The sequence below is a fragment of the Vigna unguiculata genome, chromosome 11 (genome assembly GCF_037176805.1).
Source record: "Vigna unguiculata cultivar grain cowpea cultivar isolate G323 ecotype 2 chromosome 11, ASM3717680v1, whole genome shotgun sequence".
NCBI lineage: Eukaryota > Viridiplantae > Streptophyta > Magnoliopsida > Fabales > Fabaceae > Vigna > Vigna unguiculata.
This window is the reverse complement of record NC_140802.1, coordinates 2,402,485-2,418,114: the sequence shown is the minus strand read 5'-3', so window position 1 is coordinate 2,418,114 and position 15,630 is coordinate 2,402,485. Positions and strand designations below refer to the sequence as shown.

At 33.2% G+C, this 15,630-nt stretch overlaps 1 protein-coding gene across 1 annotated transcript; it reads right to left on the bottom strand.

Annotated features, from left to right (window-relative positions):
• Positions 1-1,252: 1,252 nt before the first annotated feature.
• FY (Transducin/WD40 repeat-like superfamily protein) lies at positions 1,253-15,215 on the bottom strand. The gene is made up of 18 exons (XM_028054955.2): positions 14,793-15,215; positions 13,944-14,035; positions 13,729-13,797; positions 13,456-13,560; positions 12,596-12,691; positions 12,423-12,505; positions 12,196-12,267; positions 12,024-12,121; positions 9,007-9,066; positions 8,855-8,915; positions 8,688-8,775; positions 8,099-8,162; positions 6,738-6,816; positions 5,787-5,876; positions 5,252-5,337; positions 4,421-4,926; positions 2,666-2,902; positions 1,253-1,475 (listed from the first exon to the last, which is right to left on the bottom strand). The coding sequence occupies exons 1-18, from the start codon at positions 15,010-15,012 to the stop codon at positions 1,434-1,436; spliced, it is 2,148 nt and encodes a 715-aa protein (XP_027910756.1). The 5' UTR covers positions 15,013-15,215; the 3' UTR covers positions 1,253-1,433.
• Between the last annotated feature and the right edge of the window lie 415 nt (positions 15,216-15,630).

Genomic DNA, 15,630 nt, shown 5'->3' with positions numbered 1-15,630 from the left:
AGATATACTTTAGTATACTTTAGCATGAATGGATGTATTGGAAGTCTCATATCGACTAGCGATAAGGTCAGTTCACAGTATGTAAGTAGGTGTAAATCTCACCTTGCAAGCTGATTTTGTAAAGTTGAACTAGGCTTAAACACCATTTTTTACATGGTATTATTAGAGTCATTGTTAGAATTTATCATAGCAAGATTTGTCATTTGTTGGGCATATCATTCCACCCGCTATTGAATTCCCATTAATGTCAAGTCTCATGCACAAGATGGATATACTTAGACATGAAAGGATTCAATTAAGCCTAAACTTCAGTTCTTCACAATAACAGACAGAAATAATACTGATATTCTCTTTCACTATTGTATAATTCACTCATTGTCACAATAGTTAATTTAATTGAAGGAATATACTTTTAAATAAAATATAAACTGAATTAAAAAAAATCCGATTAAATCAACCTTACAAATATCGTAACCAAAATATCTATTAAACCTAATTGATAATTGTACGATCTTTAACTTTTTAATAAAAAGTTGAATACTCATTTAGTCCTTTTGTTTTGGAAGTAGTGTTAAAGGTTGTTAAGCATGTTTTTGAGAAATAGAGTTTATATCATTATTAACAAACATGTTTATTAAGAAAATAAAGAAAAAAATACTGTTTTAGAAACGTGAAAAAACGAACATATAATTAAAAAATTTCATGACCAAAATTAAATATCCACAGAGGTGTACACACTAAAAGTGATATTAGGTTAAATGCTTTTGAAAAATTTTGGAATGTATTTTCAAGGACTAAGAGAAGGAAATAAAATATTGAATATTAAATTAATTGTTAACTTCAATTTTTGGTATTTGTTGCAAAGAAAATACTACTTATATATTTTATGACATGATTTTAAATGCACTTTTTATTAATAACTAAATGTTTAAACAAGTAAATTTTATTTGTGAAGGTTGTTTCTCATATAATTTATTTCATGACCTTATTATAAATTATTAACTTTAAAATAATAGCATGCCTTCTTTTGCTTAGTAGATTAAGAAATTATATCACTCTCGAGTGTATACTTTTTGTTCATTATAAAATTTTTATTTGGTTAGATCAAAAGTGCCGTTGAATATGACTAGATTAAAGAGTAGAATTCATAAGAAATTTACATAAATAAAAAAATTAGATGTGATTAATAATTTGGGAATGTAATCTACGTCTTCATAAATTAACTGTAAACCTTGACTAAAATACCAAAGCATTCACATCAAAAGGGAAAAGTATAAATAATTAACAGTAAGAAGAGAGAACTAACAGTAAGAAAATAGAATACAAATTCCTCTACATGAAACTTCAGCAGCAGAACACAACATCAATTACACAGAAAGACCGAACTCACAATGGATAAAAATTACAGCAATAAAAGGAAGAAAATTCCTATTCTAGGGTTGTGCGTTTGGAGGCATCCCAGTTTGATTACCAGACTGCAAGAAATAAAACAGCAATTTATTCATCATCAAGAAAAACAGGAAATAAAACAGCAATTAATTAATGATCATGAAAAACAGGAGTATGATCATGTAACCATTGACATCACAACATATCAAACAAATTCATCCAATTTATGTATTAAACAATACATGTCACAGTTTGGATAAATACATAAATTCTATTTGGTGCAATGTGAAGTCAGTTGAGAATCCATGTGAAAGTAAATCACAATCTCAAAACAGGTAAACACCAAGAGAATCAGAAAAAAAAATGAAGAGTAATTCCAAAAGGCTAAGTGTGCTCTCTTTCTTTAGAAGTTGACCTTTTTTCATCCTTCAATCCCTTGTCCTTCAGAATTTTTCTGCATTTTGATTCGAATGTCAGAATTTTCAGTTTTCTTACTATTAATGTGAATCTGAAACGTGTTCCAGCTAAACTACAATTCCTTTCCCCCGGTCAGGAAAATATCTATTGACAGAATGAATTGGGATCCTAGTTGTCTCAAAACTCAGAAGGCAGATGGCTTTATTTACGTTTATTACAATTTAAAGTACTAACAGCACTAAATGAAACATCAGCAGTGTTAGAAGTTAAAATTCGAACTTCGAATTGTATCATTGCTGAAAAAGTCACTAAGAAGAAACAGCCCTGTGTGATGCCTCATCAGATAGAATCCATGTGTCTTAATCTAGTTGCAGACACAAACCATATGTCTAGTTCCTCCAATATATCCAGACATTTTCCATCCAATGTTCCAGTGGAACTAATTAATTGACTATCAAAGATATTGCACAAATCAAACCTAATTTAGTTATGCCAAGACCATGGTGATAAACGGAAAATTTCTCATTGACAGATGTTGAATAAATTTTATGATCAAGTGGAGCAGAAAACAAATGCATATACCAATGCCCACTGCTCAGTTATCCATCAAGCAAAATCTCTTATTTGTGAAAAAAACCGAGAGAAAGTAAAAAATGGAAAAGGTGAGTGTGGAGATGGAAGCTATTAATGTTGAGAATAATGCAACAGAGAAATATTTTTAGTTTGACATGTGTTATATTTAATAGCTCTATCAAGACAAGACATGAGGAATAGGATCATAAACAACAGAAGTTTCAACTTTTGGAAAACCTAGTAGCATGAAGTAACAAGTAGTTCAGAAAGCAACATGCTAACTTACCTGGTAAGGATTATACCCTTGCATCAAAGGCATTTGGCCACCTTGAGGTCTGTTAAATGAAGCACCTTGAGGATAATTGCCACTTGATGGGCCTTGCATATTAGGCATGTTGCCTGGAAAACCACCAAGTGGTGGCCCTCCACTCGTAGGCAAGGATCCTGAATGCATTTGATTCATGCCCACATAAGGACCTTGTGGCATTGGAGTACCCATCTGATTCATTGCCCCTTGCATCCCCTGAAATCAAAGGAGAAAAAAAAGAAATGGTTCTGTTAAATGTGCATCAAACTTAATTACAGAGATCTTGTACAACCCGATATGTTAAATTAGCATACAATTAAATGGTTTGATTTCTTGTTATAGTCTCCTTCAAAGAATGATGTCTGTACTGGCTAGCAAACATAAATATTATTCTCCATTGATTAAATCATCTTCGTATCACACAAAAGCCCTCCAAATAACTTGAACTCTTAATTTGTTATGGTCTGAATGTGGAAAATATAAATATTGTAGTCCGCACACAGCAGCATGACACCATAATTACAGGAAGACGGTTTCTATTTCCTATTTGTGCAAAAGATAATGCATCTCTTTTGTCCAACTATGATAAAACATTTTTATTTTTATTTTAAAGAAAAGCTTGTGGTAATATAAAAAGTTCAAATTAATGGGCTAAGGCAAACTGGAAAACATAAGAACCTAATTAGGATAAGATGTTTTCTGTTACATCTTTTTTTTTTTTAATTTTACAAATAAATGCAGTGCCAATCAGGATATAAGTTTATTATGATAGATGGAATATTAAAAAGGGTTGCTTAGTTGATATAAACAGTAGAAGGATAGGAGAGATGCAGATTTGTTAATATTGTAAATTGAGCATTGGTTCTTTGAGAAAAGGAGAAATCTTTTGTGAAGGGGGAACCCTCAGGAAGATATATCTCATATTCACTGATATTTTCATCCTATTACAAAATACAGCTCCATTTTAGCTAAAAGATACATCAAGTATACAACTTCATGATGTAGATTTGTATTGGCATGTTTATTGTTAAAAAAGTTTCTTTTGCATTCTAACTTTGGCATGGAAATTGTTATTTTGTGACATTTATAGTACAAAAAAGTATATTCAAATATGGGTGAAGGAAAGATGTGTAACTCTACTTGCTATAATCATAACTGTATTTTTAAAATTGCAGTTATATACTTGACAATTTTTATGTTTATGTACTGATGTGTAATCAGTAATTTGAATGTTTCTTTATAAATATAATGCATGTGTGTGGAAACAAATGTTGAGGGTGTTGTACTTTGAATTTTTTAAATATCCTTATCCACATCTGTACTGTATCATACTATGTATATTGACTGTCTAGGTTAATTCCAATACAAATCCTCAGAAAGAAAGTAAATATGAGATGGCACATTTCTAATCATTTCTGAAACAGAAATGAAAACAAAAAATTATTTCTCAAACAAAACAAGCCCTAAGAAACACCAAAACATGGGGAAATCTTTTATCTCCTTAAAAGTGTACAAACATTTTCTATCTCCCTTCCACAGGATTAAGAAAAGACACATTTTATCATGCTAATCCTATGAAAGATCAACAAAAACATCAATATCTAGCCCAATACAGCCACCACTAATACAACACTCAAAACAATCTATCACGTCACGAAGAAGTTAAATCCACATATCTTTACAATATTTTATAGGAAAAATCAGAATACAAGAAAAGTTCCAAGGAACTCGTACCATAGGGCCAGGCATTGGCATCGGATGTGAAGTAGGTACTGATGAAATCCCTGGTATAGATCCTGGCAGGCCAATAGGCATTTGTGGAGGAGGGCGAGGTAAATGCTGGTGAGGGACCATGGGTGAATGTGAAGGATGCTGTAATTGTGGCATGTTTGGAGGCATTGGCAAAGGACCCATCTGCTGTGGTAGACCCTGGTGTTGATGTTGTGGCGGCATCTGCTGAGGATTCTGTTGGTATGGTTGCTGTTGGTTGGCATTAAGAAGAGAGGGATGTGGACCTGGGGGAAGAGGTGGAGCACCCATTGAAACAGGATGGGGCTGCTTCTGCTCCCCTTGAGGCATGTCAAGAGAAGGAATAGATAAGGGCATTGCAACTCCAACACCTGGAATGGTGCCCTCGTTTCGAGTTAACCCAGGGGCAAATGGTCCTGGAGTTGTTGGGCCTTCGGCCATTGGAAAATTACCACCCACCCGACCAGCAACAGGATTTGGATCAGCATATCCTGACAGATGAATGTGTTCAAACTAACGTCACACTTCATAAATAATGTCACTCAAAACAGACATCGTTTCTAACTAAAATTACCAACCACAGTTCTCTCCATCCTACAAAAAAGCCTTGAAATACTGCAATCTCTACCTCAAGTTTAAAGCAAAATTTAAGGGATTCGCATTACCATGAAATGTTGAAGAGTAATACAATCCAAAACCTTTCAAACTATACAGTTCAATATTTAGATGAAAAATGATACTGAAAGGTTTAGTGATTTGATTCTGAAGAAAATAGAAATATATGCTCTTCGTTTGCCTTTAAGGGATTGAACAAACCTTGCATGCCAGGGTTAAATCTATCACGAAGGGTGTCTCCTGGCCTATTTCTGCACCAAAACTTTGTTGTATGATCACTGCTGCCACTGTAGAAGAAAATAAGGTCCAGTAACTTAGGTATCAGCAATCACATTCTTTACGTTTATCAACAGGTCAATAAATGGGCTACCGAGAAAAAACCATTTCAGGAAAATTTATATAATTGCAAAACGTTATTGTAATTGTATGAACTGAGAACTAAGGTATCACAATTTTGGATATTATTACAGAAATTGTAATATAAAACCAAAAGCTTCGAAAGAATCCTCAAACAAATCATGATATCTGTCAGAGTTTCTTCCCAAATTCCTTTAGAATATAATACTTTTGATTTCGGAGAACATTTGAAAAACAGAAGGTTATTGCTTTAGTATAAAAGACAGGCAGTGTAAATGGAACACAACCTTTCGAATATTGGTAATCCAAAAAGCTAAGAGACAGCAAGAATTCAATTATGTATTAAAGATGCTATTGCAGAAAGAAATAGAAAGTTCACCTGCACAGAAGGTATCCAATAGGATGCCATGCAAGATCCCACACGTTATTATCATGGGCATTAGAAATTTCAATTTGGGGAGTTTCATGCCTGTATATACATTGGAAATGCAATAATCAGAAATTACGACAAGACATAACATATAAAATACAAGTAATTAATTTTATAGATAATGTGGAAAAAAATCTGAACTACGAAACATCTGTTTTTCCAAGTTGAACCTATATAAGCATTTGCTTTCTATACATATAAACTGAAAGACAAAAAAGAAAACAAAAATAACCATTTATTTCAGAAGCTGTAATAATAAAAATTGTGATAAATCAACTCACTGGTGCTACAACTAAAAACAATAGCTGATATTTTTCACCTAAGCCCAGTGTGTGAAGCAATAGCTCAAATTCAGCAAACATTTCTTATGGAGCAAAACACACAAACTTTAATTCTATGACAGTAACTAATAGTTTTCCCCAAATTTAATTTAAAAACTTGTAACAACTAATTTGAATACATATAGTACACTCCACCAATGCATTTTAGGCATAAGAAGACCCGTTACTTTAGAATAGCTTATTAACAACTTATTTAGACATATCTTATGACATAAACACTCGCGTAAGTGTTTGGAAGAGCTTATGAAAGCAGCCTTTGATACGTTCGTAAGCTGCTTTCGAATTAGTCCAACAGAATAACTTACGAAAACAGCTTACAAGTTATACAAAAATTGTTTAACATTATTTTCTCTATAATTATAAAAACATAAATCCAATTGCTTACATGATAAGTACTTATTTATTAAGCGCTTCAAAGAATCCAATCATCTTCAAAAATAACAGAAAAATCACAACCAAATAAAACTGATATAGACAGGGATGACGAGAAAAAGAACATTGTACAAAATAATGTAAGCACTACAGAGAGAGAAGACAACAACTGAGAAAACGAATTTACCCAACAAGCCAATGGAAGATGGAACCATCATAACTCCCACTCACAAAGTACTCCTCATGGAATGGATGCCATGCCAAAGCTAACAAGTGTCAAAAGTCAGAAAGATTATATTCCATTTTATCACAGTTGCAGAAGTATTAGAGAAAGTATCATTTACCCTACATCAAACATTAAGCAACAAGTAACTTTGTGCGTGCATTCATAACGTGTGGAACTACGAGTTTCTTTTCTAGGAACCCAAAAGCTTTCAAAGTTGCATTAGTTGTGGACAGTCTCAGCCACCCTTAATTTGCAATCTCATGCACATTCAATGTTATAGGTGAGTGGGTGGATATAACCCTCGTCTACTAGAGCTGAGGCTTCTGTAATGCTTATAAGCTAGGGCAATCTTCCTCTTACATGTCAATTTTATGAGGTTAAGTTAGGCCTTAAACTCAATTTCTAATAAAAAAGTGGCATATCAATATGCTCACTGCTGCATACAACAGCAAATACACCACTATATTAGGAAAACCAGTATAATTAATCAATAAGAATACACAGAACTTAATTTTAAAATTGGATGGGGTGCTCAAAGTGTTCCATAAAAATGTTATTTGGGGTTGAGACTAAATTGTTGCATCATTTAATTTAACCATTTTTAGCTCAAGTTTTCGATAAAGTATTTTTGTTGACTGCAATCTAACTTTGCTAACTGTCATTAACAGTGTTAGGCATAGTCAAGGCATATATGGAAAGGAAAGATGGTAGCCAACAAAGCAGTTATTGAGATTAGTAGACTGATGACATGATCTTAATAAAAGAACAGAACATATAATACTTGAACTAAATAACTCAGCATTAACCTGCTAGGATTATTAACTAAACTAAATCCAAGTCATACAATTAGTCACATCTAGCAACATAAAATACCCAAACATAAGTATAAACAATTCATAGCACTTTGAGGACATTTCCACCAATTAAAATCAATCATTCCAATCAAACTTCAAATCAAAACTTAAAAAGCAGCTTGAAGTTAATTGTGTGTCACATATCATTCTGACCCAACTCGACTTCAGTTTTACAATGACCTGACGCATTCCAAAGCCAGGTAACACAGCAAAATTCCATATATACTAATATAATCTCAGCTGCGTGACAGATTTTCAAAAAATTTATGAAAGAGCCTATATGTAACAATGAACTTTCCTAAATGTTTCAGAGTCACTTTTAGGTTGTTTAGGCAGAAGAATTTCTGGTGACAATCCTGTTTTTATCATCATACACCTTCTGAGCAATCATTATTTTTATTGCAAGATATATTAATCTCAATGAACTATACTTCCATTCTTATTCCAAGAGAAAGATACACCACTAACCAGTAACATCTTTGCGATGTCCACGGAATGACTCAAGCTCCTTCATGGCTCTAATGTCATAAAGCTGTAAATACAAGGTAAATATGAATATTGGTACTCTGAGATAGGAAATGCATACGATGGAGTTATAAACAACCGCATTACTATCTCACTTTCTATTAGATTTAGTTCATTGTATTGAGGGAAATTAAGAGAATTTAACTGTTTATTTACTCTTCATGCGAACTGTATCCGTATTAAATATCTGTTTAGATATCATTTAATTGAATGTGAATTGTGCACTCAAAAATATTGCCTCAAAATCACTCTTCTTATTTTATCTTAACTGCATAATAAGCCAAAAGCGAGAAAATAAGTAACAGAGCAGGATTAAGTAAGAAAAAAATGGGAAGCAATGAGCAATAAAGGTAAAGTTACAAAGAAATAAATCAAAGTGCAGTGCTACAGTAAAAAATGACGAAAGATTGATCGGTGGATAAAATAACTCGGAATCCTCAAAGGTTTACTTAACAATTCAAAATATAAATGACAAGCAAATGCATATTAAGGATCCAATAATTGGTAGCATCACGAAGATAAATTTACCAACCTTTATTATTTGATCCTTTGAAGCTGTTAACACCCAGTTGCCATTTTGGTTCCACTTGACACATAGCACAGTATTTTTGTGCCCATGACTGCATGACAGAAGTATGAATCTATAAAAACAAGCAAACACAAGAAACAATAGAAATCAGCACTAATGTTTACACTCACAATGAGCAAAGCTCTTTCCCTGTCTTAGCATCCCAAAGTTTCACAAGATTGTCTTTCCCGCCTGCATTGTGAAAATCAGATGGGACATATAATCACTTCATTGAAATTGACAATCTTGAGAAATTTGTAAAAGAAATATTTAAAGCACCTGCCTGATACCAAAAGGGATTTTGTAGGATGCCAGTCAACACTCTTCACATCCCAACCATGGCCTGGCTGAGTTCAAATGCCACAAAGATAAATCTAAGGTTAGGCCTTCAAAACAGACAACAAAACAATATAATGAATGAACACAACTAAAGATGGCAAGAAGGCTGGGCAAAAGCGAGTTTAAATATACCCGTCCCTGTCCCCATATTAAAAACTCATATCCATCCTTGTTCCTAATTCCTAAGGAGTATGAAATTTGTATCTCATCTCCATTCCTATCATTAGTGTTATCTCTTTTTCTGTTTGTAATTTATAATTTTACTGTTCTGTACATTACTGTTACTGTTATATTTTATATTTCTCTGTTATGTATCTCTAGGCAGTTACATTAATCTGTAACTGCTCCTGACTTCCTACAACTGCTACTTCAGGAAGTTCTTCAATGTATTTGAAAACATGACAGATTGTGACAATATAGACGTAGATTTCATTTTGTTCTTTCACAAAACCTTCCCTTTATCTCAGTCACACGACTGCATTTCTATGTTTATCTCAAATTCTATTACCTATCAAGTATTACTCATACTCATACTCATATCAACATTGAGATAGATTCAAACAACACCCGTGGGTATAAGTTCATTTGTCATCCATAAACACAACATAGATTGTAAGACTTTTGAAATATAAATCCAGGAATTAATTGGGTCCTATCAAATTGATTGGTTTTAAAGAAAAACTAATAAAAGGTAACATTCTAGAAGAACAATCGAGTGCCTAGGAAAATTTAAAGACGTAAAACTTTGCATAAAAATCTAAGCATTTCTTAGAAAATAGAATTTAAACCAAACTCAACATAAAAAAAACCAGCTTATAAGATGAAGTTTGCACTCACTTATATACTATAATTTTATTATATCGGGATTTTCAACACACCCTCTCAAACCAAGAGTTGGACATCTCAAGTGTAAGAATACATATTTGTGGGTGGTTTGAGTGCAAGCAGCATGATAATCCCAACAAACTCGCAAGAATAGATTCTAATATCACCTTAAAAAGTAAACTCTAAGCTTAAATCAACTTTATAAAACAGGTTTGTAAAGTGTGATTTGCACTCACTTATATAATATAACTTGATCATATCTCTAATCGATATAAGGCATTGAAAGACATAAGAATAAATAGACATGGTGGGATGACTCCATTATATTTGGAACTTTTGAAGTTTCCACATGCACTTAAAGTAGAACATTAATGACCATAGTAGTATTTCACGTATGAAAAAAAAAATCTCTAACAAATTGCACAACAAAGTGTTGTTTTTCGGTCCCCAACATGTTATGGTATATTCTGAAGGCCATAATGGTATGTACATGTATACACATAATGCTACAAATCCAGTCATTATCTTCATTTAAATTTGTGAAGTTCCAGTTATACTCTAAATCGTGGATAAATGATATTTAAAAATCAGCTTAGATATGTTTATTCCCCAAAACATGTGGCATACTTTTCCTGGTCCCCGATAACTTTCTTAGATATTGGTTTCTGAAAAAAAAATGTAATTGGCATTATTAACGTATGTCATCATTTCATGGAAAACACATGATGATTTTTTAGTGACCAAAAATGTTTCAAGGACCGGTTAGCAAATCCAAAAGTTTTAAAGGAAGAAATACAAAATTATTTTTTGGGGGCCAAAAGTAAAAAATATCAGGGACAAAAAAATAAACATATTTTGGAGAAAAAAAAACATATTTAAGCCTTAAAAATAAAATTCTTCATCTATGACCCCTTTTAGCTCAGAAAAAAGAAAAAAGCCACAAGCACTTTTACTTAAAACAGTCGAATAACAGTTTAAAAATGAAGGGGTCTTATTGCAAGATGTTGAGCAGGGAATCATTTTTTTTAAATGAGCTAGGCACCAGAATTGGAATGATAAATCTGAAATATAATTGATACTGCATTACAACTAAATCAGAGGGAGGCCTCTGTTACAATGAAAAATCTAGAAGAATAAAAGCACTGACAATGGATGGAGCAAAGCTTCTGGAAAGATTGAAAATAAGACACTAGAAATTATAGCACCCTTTTTATGAGGAAGAACCAACTTCTCCACTCCGCCTAACCAAACAATTCTAACTCATGTTGCCTCATGCCCATCTTTGGTTACTCACCCCTCCAAATAATCATTCTCCTTTTCATCCTTCTGCATGATTCATATCTCCCTCTTTCCACCTGTCCGTTCTGTTTTGCCCTCCTCCTTATGTTTCTTAGGTCCATTTATTCCCTCTTCAATTCCCACGCCCCCTCTTCTCCCTCCCCCTTGTATTGTGGGCCTACCAAAATGGTTGACTCTACAGTTCATGATAATTCCAAACAGATAATAAATCTTAGAGAAAGAAAAGAGAGAACAAACATCAACTCAAATGTGCAACAGCAAGTCCTACCCACAGGTCCTTCACAAGTAACAAGCCAGCAATCCAAATAAATAAACTAAATCATTGAGAGCAACCCTAAGAAAGCAAAATGGTAAATTAGAAGGCATTAAACCAACAACAGTAAACAAGTATCCCCATCAAAATATGAAAATAGTCATCCACAAGGACTTGTTCCACAACAAATAAGATGAGAAAGAGCTGTAATAATGAGAATAATCCAACTCACACCAGCACAAATAGAAGGAGGCAACTGGTGGCATGTATTACTTGAAAATTGAACAGATACTCCTCTATTTTAAAACTTACAATTCCTCTACCATAGACAACCCAACATCTAGAAACACAAATGATTATTTAACGTAAAGAGATTCAATTTTAAATGCACAAGCAACACAATTTGTAATTAGGAAGCCTAAAAATATAAAGCAGACATAAACCAGAGAATAAGAAAATACTACTGGAGTAAGATCACAACAAATATATTAGACACAATACTATTTAAGATTCAATCTCAAGACACCAAGTTGATTAGAAAGAGGTAACTAATTTTCAGATATGGTCCATCCAAAGCACATTACCGGTTAATGAGCACTCTTCCTGACAACGTGCAAAATCCCAAACCTTAACGGTGGTATCATCAGAGCATGAACAGAACTTCAAATCTGTCCTACAGAAACTGTTTATAAAAAAGTTACAGAAGCCATCCCCTTCAGCATGTTACAAATTTGTTTTCTCAAATAAAACATCTACCTTAAGTCACGGACTGATTCTTTATGAGCAGATTTGTTGGCTTTAACATTGTTCATGTTGTTCTGCCAATACCTAAAAATACGCCACACACATACAAATACATATAATTAGATATACAGTAAGAAAAATATCCCATTACACATATGTTCCTTTTACAACCAAAATCTGCATAAATAAATATATGCAATATAAAGCTTAAAACATAATAGATTAAACTATGGATATACTTTATTGCGCCTCCATCATCACCAGAGACCATCCAGTTGTCATTGTGACTCCAGACCATGGACCTGATTGCTTGATCATGAGCCTGCATGTGTTTCAAAATCCACATTTGACTTTTAGTTTTAACGACTAATGACTACAATAATATATTGAGACAATAATTCAAGTTATGTACCTGAAGAATCATTTCAAAATTAAAAGATTGTCCATTCCAAAGAGTGAATTCCCCAGTCTGTGAGCCAGTAATAAGTCGCCGGCCTGTTGGAGTCCACTATTTTTGAAAATCAAACAGCGATTCGCATAACGAAGTCAAATGCAATTCAGTGGCACATTCAGAAAATAAATATGCATTAGTTTTATCTTCCTAAACCAATTGAAAGGCCTGATAGAAACAAATGTGTCCAGCTGTAACTTAATATAATACAGCATTCAATACAAAAGTCTCACAATAAAAATCCAATAAAATAAAAGAATGATATCACAATAAAAATCCAATAAAATAAAAGAATGATATGGCACACAGATTATATAGTGTATACAAGTTGCCAAAAGGAGCAGGCAGACTGCAATTTGTAATATCAGCTAATCATGCAATTGTAAAGGTGTAAACCATTTCTATGTAGCAAGACTATCAAGGAATCAAAAGGAAACATGTGAGTAACACCTATAAAATAGAACAGGAACCACATTCAACATGTCATTAACTTATTATTTTACTAAATAAGTGACACTAAGTAAACAATATTATTTGTTATTCAATCCAATTTTTGAGAATAAATTAACAGGATGCCTATTTCGTTTAAAACATGGTAACATTTGAACAAAATTAGCAGCAAATTTTACCATTGATATACACAAGTGAAAAAGCATATCATACTACTCCAGAACCCTAAAATAGCAAAATCAATCCAAATGAGAAGCAGCTTCAATTCAGAAATGTTTGAAAGAATAAAAACATACAGCTGGTACATCAATAACTGACAATCTGCATACCATATTATATCATGCCATTCACAACATTTCCATCTAACTTACAAGAACGCGATTAATGGGGCAACGATTTTTATTTAGAGATGTATGAACAAATTTAGCAGCAAAGCTAGTGGATGGGTTGTCTGGATAGCCAACTGCTGGCAACATCTGCACAAAAAATAGCATAAGGTGTTTAGTAAAAGGAATTGATCATTAAAATTAAAGATTAAAAATAACTCTTAAAACCTATCAAGCTATGTTAATTGAATAAAGGAAAGAATATACAAACTTAAAACAAATTAAATAAGTAGAAAACCAATAAAGAGGCTCACTGACATCAATTGCTGCTGCTGGGGTAGGCTGCAATACTGTCCTATCCCTTGAATCCCGCTGCCACATACGAACCTGAAGGCGGGTACAGATTGCCCATAAATTTCAAATTGTAATGACACAGATGAAGATGAAAAAGTAGAAAATTTGAACAATACAGTTATGGGCTTGTATTGACGAATAATGGGCAATTCCATTAGTTATTAACGAATAATCATTACCTGCATATAACGCACGACTGTGCTTGTATAATCAACTGCTTTCCTTTGAGTAAGCTTTCGTATTCTTTTAGCACCATGGCCATCACTGTGAACTGAAAAATTCATCAATGTTAAATTAGAAAAGTCACCCTCTAATTTTGACGAATTTAAATCTTAGAGGAAATGAAGAAGATTTAAAAATTCAAAACCTTGAACTATAATAATATGAGAATAGACATTTTTCAAAAACCACAAGCATCATCTTCTCTTCTACATGCAATAGATAATGCAATTTTCACTCAGAAGTAAAAAATAGAAGAAACATTATACACGGGAAAAAACAATATATCCACACAAGTACTAAACTGAAGTATAACAATATATGGAGAGATCCACAGAGAAACAAACTATTCATTCCATCAAAAGAAAATAAGGTCACAAAGAATGATTCTTAATTCCATATCAAACCCACTAAATCAAATTATTGCAAACATTTCACATGCCATATCTTTAGAAGATTCTAATGAGCTTTAGAAGTTAAAATTCAAGTCTTAGTTGTTCATCTCTTCGCATGCCCACCCAGTCCATGCATTAATTAACCAATCAAACTCTTCTTTGACTAAACTTTAAAAGAAAATCTACTTAAAAAGTCTCTTTTTCTCAAATCTTTTCTCTCAAAACACCTCTCTAAAGATTATCTCTCTAAAATCTCTCTCTCTAAACAATCTTTCTCTCCAAAAGCCCGTCTCTCTCTCAGATACATACCTAATAGCACCACATTTACATGAAATCACAACAACGTGTAAGTTTTCATGTTAGATCAACCATGATTATAAGTAGCAATTGGAGGAAGAACAAGCAAAATCGAACCATCGTAATGAGGAGGAGGGGGTCCTCCGGGGCCGGGGTGGTGAAACTCGGGAGCCAGGTTCGTCGACGAAGCGGAGCCTTGCCGCATCACCGGAGGCGCCTGTGATGACGGCGGAGGTCCGCGGTGGAACTCCTGACCCGGCGGCTGGTGGTGGAAATGCGGCGGCGGCTGCTGCTGCTGGTACTGGTGCTGCTGGTGCTGCGGATCATTATACATCATTGTCACTGGGTTGTGGATAAAGAGAAACAGAGACTGAGCAATGCAAGAAATTGGATTGCAGAGGACAGAGGAAAACCCTAAACCCCAAATTTTGGTTGGGATTAGGGAAGAAATAACCGATAGCGCGGCGCGGGAAAGAGAGAAGAAGGGAACGAATCCAGGAACGACGGCGTTTTACTCAAATCTAAAGATTTTTCAGAAAACTTCTAAATCCTTTGATAGGTGTCAACAGATATAGTTTACATAAGATCTTATTTTAATTTTATATAAAGTTTTAAAACTATATTTAATTGGAAGTCGATAATATTACACTAAGAAAAAACACATCTTATTTAAATAAGTTATTATTTAATATTTTTTATTTTAGAAAAAGTGTTGCTATAAATTATTTTTTTAAGAAAAATACTTAAACAACTTTGGTCCTTATTTTAGTATGTATTTTGTAATTTGGTCATTTATTTTGTTTTGAACATATCTCAATTTTCGTTAATTTTATTATTTTTGATAACGATGTTTAAAAGTGACCATGTATCACGTGTTAATTCATGACTTTTTTATTTTCTATTTATTTATTTTTAATTTAAAAAAATTGTACATGTGTCAAGTTAACATTGTATT

Coding starts and splice junctions, on each gene's coding strand:
- FY (XM_028054955.2), bottom strand. CDS start 15,012: ATGATGTATAATGATCCGCAGCACCAGCAGCACCAGTACCAGCAGCAG. Junction 13,561..13,728: donor CCCCAGCAGCAGCAATTGAT/GTCAGTGAGCCT, acceptor TTTTTTGTGCAG/ATGTTGCCAGCAGTTGGCTA. Junction 12,268..12,422: donor GATGATGGAGGCGCAATAAA/GTATATCCATAG, acceptor GCGTATTTTTAG/GTATTGGCAGAACAACATGA.